Below are 9,147 nucleotides of genomic sequence, written 5' to 3'. Positions count from 1 at the left end.
AAAAAAAAAAAAAAGAAAGAAATGTTAAGTTTGAGGATCCCATGAGTTCTCTCAACCTGGCCTGATGAGTCCGAGCGATAAAGGCAATGCTAGTTCCAAAAAGCTGGCAAGGTTTTCATTAAGCCTCATAGACTTTGCCAAGTAAAGTGGCTGCCTCGACCGCTGGAGATCGTGGAAGCTATGCCCCAAGTGGGAAACTCATTCTCTGACGGTTTCTTCGCCATCACGAGGACGTCCGCCTTGCAGCCGGGGAAGGCTGGCCCCCACCCAGACAGCACGCACGGGAGCAGACAGAGCGGTGACCCACGCTACGGCGCAGCTGGAGGAAGGAGTCCAGCTGCGGGTGTCCCGAGGGTCCAGAGGGAGGGGTCTGAGGCCCTTGGAGACCAAAAGAGTTTTTCTAGGCTTATGAAGCTGGCCTGTTGCATCTCAGTGCAGACTGTCTTGGCACTTTGGATGTCTCCCCACTAATGTCAGTTCCCAGTTCAAGTTCATCTTAAACGTCCTGGAGTGGGTTCGGTAAGGCAAAAACCAAAAAGTGGGGTTTGTCATGAGCCAGGAATTACCCAGCAGGTGCCTTGAGTTTCCCACAGGCCCAGCCCTTGTTGACCCGTCTTCATTTCTGATTCAGGCGCAGACTGTTGCCGTGGGACAAGGAGGTCAGGGTGGCCAAAATCTGGTGAGGACGGCTCATTGTTTTGCAGAAGCAGAGTGGATTTCATTCACACATGCCACAGTCTTTATAGATTTATTTGCTGCTGCCTTTGCACGAAAGTCAGCTGGGGTATTTCTCTGACACTCAGGTTTCAGTCTTTTATTATGAGCCTCCGTTTTGATGACAGTTTCAGGAGGTAAGAGACTAGCAGTAAGGAGATCGTCTACCTGTTGCCCATTTTTGATTGAGTCCCAGAGGACATAAGGAAGCCCCTTTGTTTCTGTAACATCCCTAAATCCTGGATGACCCCAGAGGCAGGCTGGCTATAACGCTGATAGTTGGCCTGCCCGGGTAAGGGCACGGAGCACTGTTTGTTGCGTGGTTGGAGCTTAGGGAAGGTTCCCCTTGGAGTAGGTCATCTTGGATAGGAATCATTCAGCTAGACTGAAAATCCTCTTTTTCATTTCTACGGTATGACCCATGCACGGGGATGCGATCAGGAGCAGTTCAAGGAGTATCTCATAAATCAGGACGTGCTACCACAAAATGGGACGCTAGTGTCTTGTAGTCACGGACTTGACTTCCTCAGGTAGAGGCGGTAATGTAGTGGGATTAAGGGTGTTGCAACGTCTAAGACTCAGAGTAGGCGGTGAACGCAGAAGGATCTCTTAAGAAGTTAGTCTACCCGCAAGAAATGTTGAGTCGATTCTGAGTTAAGGAGACTTTGGACAGTGTGTGCAGTTTGCAAATAAACATCATTTCCTAGGGTCACATATGGTGAGACTGCCATTCTCGCCTTGCAGCTGTGACCATAGCCGTAAGACAGCTGGGCTAGGGGCGCCTGGGTGGCTCAGTGGGTTAAAGCCTCTGCCTTCGGCTCAGGTCGTGATCTCAGGGTCCTGGGATCGAGCCCCACATCGGGATCTCTGCTCGGCTGGGAGCCTACTTCCTCCTCTCTCTCTGCCTGCCTCTCTGCCTACTGTGATCTCTGTCTGTCATATAAATAAATAAAATACTAAAGAAAAAAAAAAAAGACAGCTGGGCTAGGCAGGAGCGACAGAACCAGGCTGTGTGCTGTACTGGGTCCCAGGCTTCTGGTTACTACCCTGCCCTTCAGTGAGCCTTCCCAGGGCTTGAGTATCCCCTTCCTGCACGAATAGGCTGAAAGGATTTGCACAGTGAGGTGGCCCTGAGGCAGGTGGGTCTTAGAGTGCTTGTCTCAGTCTCCTGAAAGCCTGCTCACAGTTGTCTTCCCAAGGAAAGTGTTCAGGGACTGAAATTTTAGTAAGTTCGTAGACTGGGGTAGCTAATAGCGAAAAAGTAAGAGCCCATCATCTGCAAGAGCTGGTCAAGCCTAGTTACCCACTAGTCACCTAGTTGTGCGTGTAGGAAATTCCTGGACTAGCTTCATTCTTTTGGGAGATTCAGGGCTTCGACAATGACCCAGGTAATGAACAGGGTCTAGAGATAATTGTGATTTTTCCTTAGAGACTTTGTGTCCCTTTACAGCTAACTGCTCTAGCAAATCAGTGGAATCTTCTATGAACTCCTGTTTGGAGGCTGAAAGTAGCAAGAGGTCATCTACGGATTGCAAAAGGGTGGATTTCCCAAGGAACTGAGTGTTGCTTAAATTTTGGTGAAGTGCTGGAGAGAAGTAAGAAGGGGCGTCATGACCCCCTGAGGCATCACTGTGCAGGTAGAGTGTTGACAGTACAAGGGAGGCAAATGGGGTTGTTGGGATCACCAGGGGTGTTGAAAAGGCTGAACAGAGGTCCACAGCAGTGGACCATTTTGAGTCTGGTGGAACTCGTGACAGAAAGGTGTCCAGGTTTGGAATGACGGGGAGATGGGGAATCACTGACTTATGAATGGATCCCAAATCCTGGAAAAGTCAGCATCCTGTCCATGATGTTTCCAGACTGGTGAGGTCAGCTGTAGGAAATGGTACAAGGGACGATTAGCCCCCAGGCAATGAGGTCTTCTTGGCAATGAGGCAATGGGTGTGAGGTCTTGCATGGCCCCAGGATTTAATGGTTAGTGAGGTAATTTAGGTTTGGTTTGGTTACACCTGTCTGAAGTCTCCGGGAATGGCTTGTAAAAGTTCGGCTTCTATTTTGTGAACTTCTTGTGGTCCTTGAGATGTTGAAGACCAAGGATCTCGAACACCATCCACGGGGGTTTGCGGTCTTGCTTTCTGAATCCATTTTTGGACTTCACCAGGTCCTACCAACATGGGTACAGGCTGACAAAGACTGGGCAGCTGGGGTCCGGGGCCCTGAGAATGACTCAAATTCTCCAAAAAACTTCTGGGCTTCCTCCCTAGGTTTAGGAAGTTCTTTAATTATGACCATTAGCTCAGTCTTTGACCAAGAAGTGACCGATAACTGAGAGGTTCGTTTACAACCTTGAGTAGTTTTATTTTCAAAGACAACTGTCCAAGAGTCTCTTCCGAGTGGAACGGGTGTTCAGAGGATTAGTAAGCCATGGGTTCTTGGGTGAAAAAGGACAGAGGGGAGCAACAGGAGTCGCCCGAGTCCTACGGTCTTTTATTTTAGGTACCTCTTGTGTCTCTTAATTTTTCATTGGCTTTCTGTAATGACGTAGTTCAATGACGTTATTTTGGAAACTTCAAACCTTTTCGAGGCTTCTGTGTACCAGTTGAATAGGCGTCCCGTTCCGTATTTTCAACTTGGGACCCTCTCGCTCTCAAGTGCATTTCTTAGATGAGTGATCTTGTCCCACCGGGACATTCCCCATAATGGCTTTTGTAACTCTATTTCTAATTTGTAATTGTAATTCTAATGTCATTTTTAGTAAAATATTGCTATTTTGCTAGATATCTGCAGCTTCTGGGAACAGAGTTCTTAGACATAAAATAAGCAAGCATGCAGGCATGTGGATATCTGGATAAAAAGGGTCCCATTTCTTTCAGTTAGGCCTTTGGGTTTCTTGGAGCCAAACCTCTACCTAAGAGGGCCTATCGCAGGGGTCTTCTCAAAGTGGAAAACACTCTAAGAACCTTTAGATGCACAACTTCTGTCCACCAGTCTTTTCATCGTGACTTCTGAGATGATCATTAGCAATAAGCCCTTATTTAAGCCTGAATATCTGAGGCCTCCCACTGGGCCTGTCCAGCCCAAAGCAGACACAGATCAGCTCAAATCAGACCTAGTCCAGTCCCAAATCCAATCCAGTCTGGCTTTTAAGTTGGACCCAGTAACCAGCAGTTCCCTGTGTGGAACCTGGAGACCAGAAAAAGGACTGAACCAGGAGACCCCAAAGAATGGGGGGGCGTATGGATGGATCCCAAATAAATGGGGAACCACAGCTGCAAACGTGGATCTGGTGACAGAACCCCCAATAGAGCTGGGGGTTTCCAGTGGGTGGGGGATGTGGAGAGCTGATCAGATCAGGAGCTTAAAGCAGAAAGTGGAGCTCAGAACCAGAGGAACTTCCCAGAGGCCCTCAGGAGCAGCAAGAAAGACAGAGAACTCAGTGTTCTCAGGCTCCACACCTGTTTCTTGTTGTCCCCAACACCACTGGAAGTCTCCTTCGGTCCCACCGCTGCCACCAAATCTGTTAAAGAACAACACTTCAACCAAGTAAAGTTGAAGATCGGATTGACTTTACTCAATGGTTCATGAGTTGGCAGCAGCTCATCGAACAAACAGAAGGACACACCAAGGACTTTTATGAAATGGAAGGCTTCTAGAGGCAGAAAAGGGGTGGGATAAGGAAGGTATTAGCAAAAGAAGACAGGTTTGTTGTAGGCAAAGTCACCTCCCTGAGAAAGAAGGACTGGGTTCTTATGCAGAGTACCTCCCTAGTGCTCGTCAGGAAACTCCAGGCTGCCTGGTTTAAAATCCCACTCCTGGGGCAGGCTGAACCCACAGCTGGGTTAGGTACTAAATCTTGGAGGGGCTTAACAGAAGGGACTCCATTTGGGGCCTGGTGTTCCTTTTTAACAGATCTCAAAATTACGAATATATTGTCAAGTGGAAAAAACACTCATTTCTTGCTCTACTACTCTCAATTCTGGTCAGCAGATGTGTCAGGGGTTTTTTTCCCCGACACCAAGGAATTCTCTGATTCTCCAGACACAAGCTGAGTGTCCTACAATTTAACTCAAGTCTGCGACTGTCTACCTGGAGTTGGCATCAGACGTGACAGGGTAAGGGCTCAGTCCCACAACCCCACTTCAGATGCCAATCGTACATCAGGTTCTCCCTCGTGCTTCCGCGCTGGGCATTGGAGGTCCCTACACCTCCTCCTCGGGTTTTGTCATCTGCTCAAAGAGCTCAGGAAAACCGCTTACTCACGAAATTATGGGTTTATTGTAAAAGGAGATAACTCAGGACTAGCCAGATACACAGAGCAAGGTGTATGAAGAAGGGTGTAGAGCCTCTGTGCCCTCCCTGAGCACACCGCCCCCCTCCCAAAACCTCTGCATACTCACCAACCTGGGAGCTCTCTGAACCCTGTCCTTTTGGGCTTTTATGGCGGCTCAGTAGGTAGGCGTGGCTGATTACGTCACTGGTCATCTGTGATTCACTCAGCCCGAGATTGCAGGATGGAGCGGAAGTTCCCACCCTCTCATCACACGGTTGTTTCCTCTGGCAGGTGGACTCCGTCCTGTGACTCTCCAAGGGCTTTCCAAAAATCGCCTTGTTAACACAGTTTCTGTTGTGTTGTTAAAAGGGGCTGGTAATGAATAACAAAAAATTCTCCTTTAGCCTTTGTGGCACTTACCACTTAGGAAATTGCAATGGTTTTAGGAGCTCTGTGCCAGGAATGGGAAGAAGACTGAATATAAATGTCTTTCTAAAAAATCACAGTATCACACTTGTCAATCTCAAATAGGTTCGATTCCAGACATCTGGGCTTAATAATTGTCTAATTGCTAAAAAGTGTTGCTTCTCCTTAATACAAGAGTTAGAAAAAAGGGGGTAGGGAAAGGAGAGAAAGTTGGATATCTTTTGAAAGTCTTTATATTCAGCTCGTGAATGTTATCTACACGTGTACTCCCAGATGAGAAGGAAGTGATTTCAAATGAGGTACTTTATAAAGAGCTGGCTGCTTTTAGTTAGGACAAGTGGGAATCAAACTTCTGACAGCTGACCATTTTTTTTTTTTTTGGTCATTGTTTTTGTTTTAATGTGGATCTTCTTCTGGGAGGAGTCGCTTGCAGACCTTCATAGAACCACTGCCTTTAAGGATTTCGTTCTAAGCAGGGGCTACAGGATGCCAAGTGTGAGTCTGCGGTCATTTCAGCAAGACTGGCTGAGGGGTTCACAGTCGCTGATGGGACAGCACAGTTGCCTACCAAAAGCCAAATACAATTGACTCTTGAACAACACAGGCTTGAATTGTGCAGGTCCACTTACATGTGAATATTTTGGGGGGTAAATACAGTACAATACTGTAAATGTATTTTCTTTTATGATCTTCTTAATAACATTTTTTCTCTAGCTTCCTTTAATGTAAGAAGACGGTATATAATATATATACAACATACAAAATATATGTTAATCAACTGCTTATGTTATCAATAAGGCTTCTAGTCAACCTTATAGATTATTAGTAAAATTTCCAGGGAGTCAAAACGTATACATGTATTTTCAGTTGCAGGGGGTTGGTGACCCTGACCCCTGTAGTATATTGTTCAAGGGTCAACTGTACTTCTCAAAACAGGATTCAGGCTATGGTAGAAAGCGCATGCTTTACCCCAGACAAAGGCCTAGAGATAGGATTTGGTTTTTGCTTTTTTTATTCTGCCTATTTGATTTCTGCTCTCCCAGGTGCTGTCTTCCTGCTGACTCACCTGCCTTGAGTTTGGCTTTAATGGGACCAAAGCGAAAGGGGTCCCCGTTCAGGGCATGTACCTTGCAAACTCTACCACTCGAACACTCTGAAGTCTCTAGAAAGTCTCTGAGTGTCTTTTACTTCCACATCTAAGGACAAAGAGCTGTGGCTTGGGTCAGGACAAAATGGAATTGAGATTCACAATAGTGTTGTACCATGGGGTCAGGCTTGTGTGGAAACAGAACAGGGCAAAAGTTCACTTCCTGGGGGCCCACCAGTATCTTCTGTGTTTTCCCCACTTTTTCTTACCCCCCATCTTTTCCCCTCTCTTAACCTGTAAAGCTGGCCCCGCTGCCTTCCACGTGGAGCGGCCACGCTGGGAAGGCCACGTGCTACACGGGTGGGTGGGAGGTTGGCAGAGCAGGCCATTTTTAGCAAGAGAGCCCCAGAGCCTAGAGTTCTGTGCCCAGACCAGCGCTGTCACCACAGAAACCAGCGAGTCAGGTTGCTAAAGTCGTAGCTATTGAGTCACTCATTTATGCAGTGTCCCCCATGTGCACACCCACGTGTCTTCAGGAAGCTGGCGGCCAACATGAAGTTCAGGAAATGCAATACTGGATTTCTTCTTTCCCATGAATGAGAGAACTAACGGTAGCTTACACTTACCAGCAAGTAAGTGTATTGACTAAGTGCAGATCCAGACGGGCTCAAAGTTAACGTGAGGGGAAGTCTTGAGTGTGAGGTAGAGACAGGTGGAAGATTCCATGACATGACAGGACTGGGAGGAAATACTGTCCTTTAGCTCTGAGCCTCAGTAATAGGCGGGGAGCTATAGTTAACACAATTATCCACATCGATGTACTTGTAACTGCCTAATCTGAATGTGAAGGTCACATACGTATATATTTACATCTATGATATAGAAAACGTGCTTATAATATTTTTCAAAGATTTATTTATTTGAGAGAGAGAAAGAACACATGCAGGGAGCAGAGGGAGAGGGAGAGAATCCCCAGCAGACTCCCACTGACACAGGGCTCCATCTCACGACCCTGAGATCATGACCTGAGCTGAAAATGAATCGGATACTCAACAGACTGAGCACCTAGGCACCCCATGTCTATTATATTTTATGTAATTACTTAATTAATTGCACATATTATATATTTTACAACATATGTAAATATACTTAAGCATAAACATAATTACATGATATATGTGAGAGAGAGATGTATATATGAATGTGTATATATATTTTTTCTGCCAAGGACTGTATGCATACATATATATATCCTTGTTTGCTGTTATAATAATTCAGTTCTGTCTTAACATTTTTAGTGGCAGAACACTTTTTAAAAAAAATTTTTGATTTGTCCCTTGTTGGCTTAATCCATTTTGTCGGTGAACATTTACTTCAATTTTGGGCAAAAAGCATGCCTGACACATGGGCTATACTCTTCTAGCTGCGTTAACTAGAGAGAGATGATGTCCTTGACTACAGTTGGGTCCTCTGAGAACACCTGTCATTCCAACCCTGGAATACATTTTCTTCCTTTATTCTTACATCTTATATCTTCTATTTTCACAATAAATTTTCAACTAAAAGGGAGGGGGGGAGTTTATTTTTATATATATTTAATATATATATTATATATTTTCAATATGTCATTACTTATTTAAATATATATGCATATACATGTATTTATATCCATGTATGTAAACATTCATTCTTTCCATTCGCGGGAGGTCTGTGCACACTGGACACACGCACTCACATATGTTACATGGGCTCAGGTACTTGATACACATCCAGTGTCTGCTGCTGGGTCATCTACCCTATTCCTTACCCTCAGCTTCATTCTGCTACACAGATGGGTCCCAGGTTTTTAATAGAAGGGATGAGCAGCATGAGGCTTTGCTGAGCTGAGCCGGGCTGGACTTGGGCACAGAACGAATGGGAATTGGAGCAGGATACTTTTGATGTTGTACAACTATTTTCCAAAGTCCCACATTTATCATGTTCATTTGTCAACATGAAATTTTGAGTACGAGAAGGATGTATGTCAGAGTGTGAGATTGTGAATTTGGGCATGGTAGAGGCTGCGGGCAAAACTGTACAATTTATTTCAATTTATTTGCCAATCTAATGAAGGTTTACTCTTTTTTTTTTTTTTTTAAGTTCCTTGCGAAGATGTATGTCAGGAAGGAGCGTAAATGTGAGTGTAATAAGACCTCTATAAAATAACTCAAGCATAGAAGAATCTTGGGAAGATGATTATTTTATTTGCTACATACTTGGCTATTTCTCTGTCTCCTTTTAAACCTTAAATAAAATTCGTAAGTGTCCCATGGATGTACAACTTTGACCTAGTAACATCCATAAAGTTCATGCTTAATACTTAAAAGCATTTCACAATGGTCGTCTGCTTCCGTTAATCAGTATCTTATACATTCCATCAGTGGTGAGATCAATTTTCACACAGTCTTCTCACATTTTTGTAGCATTGTCAATATTACATAGTTATATCAACTATTTGTAAAAAATAAATAAAACCATAAATGAAAGCAGAATTACTCTGGGGCACCTGGCTGGCTTGGTGGGTGGAGCATCAGACTCTGGATCTCGGAGTCGTGCATCTGAGCCCCACGCTGGGTGTAGAGATTAGCCAAAAATAAAATCTTAAAAAAAA

The 9,147-nt window shown here is 45.0% G+C and overlaps 1 protein-coding gene across 1 annotated transcript in view; it reads left to right on the top strand.

Moving 5' to 3' along the window:
- The window catches only part of LOC111149210 (family with sequence similarity 47 member E), a 35,274-nt gene extending 26,572 nt beyond the window's left edge, over positions 1–8,702 (top strand). The window contains exons 7-8 of the mRNA XM_022506158.1: positions 5,831–5,905; positions 8,637–8,702. Of these exons, the coding sequence (XP_022361866.1) occupies positions 5,831–5,905; positions 8,637–8,702 (141 nt within the window). The remainder of the gene's footprint in view (positions 1–5,830; positions 5,906–8,636) is intronic.
- The last annotated feature ends 445 nt before the right edge of the window (positions 8,703–9,147 follow it).

Source organism: Enhydra lutris, unplaced genomic scaffold (assembly GCF_002288905.1).
Source record: "Enhydra lutris kenyoni isolate GAN:26980312 unplaced genomic scaffold, ASM228890v2 scaffoldscaffold21, whole genome shotgun sequence".
In the NCBI taxonomy this organism is placed as follows: domain Eukaryota; kingdom Metazoa; phylum Chordata; class Mammalia; order Carnivora; family Mustelidae; genus Enhydra; species Enhydra lutris.
This window is presented reverse-complemented; position numbering and strand designations above follow the sequence as displayed.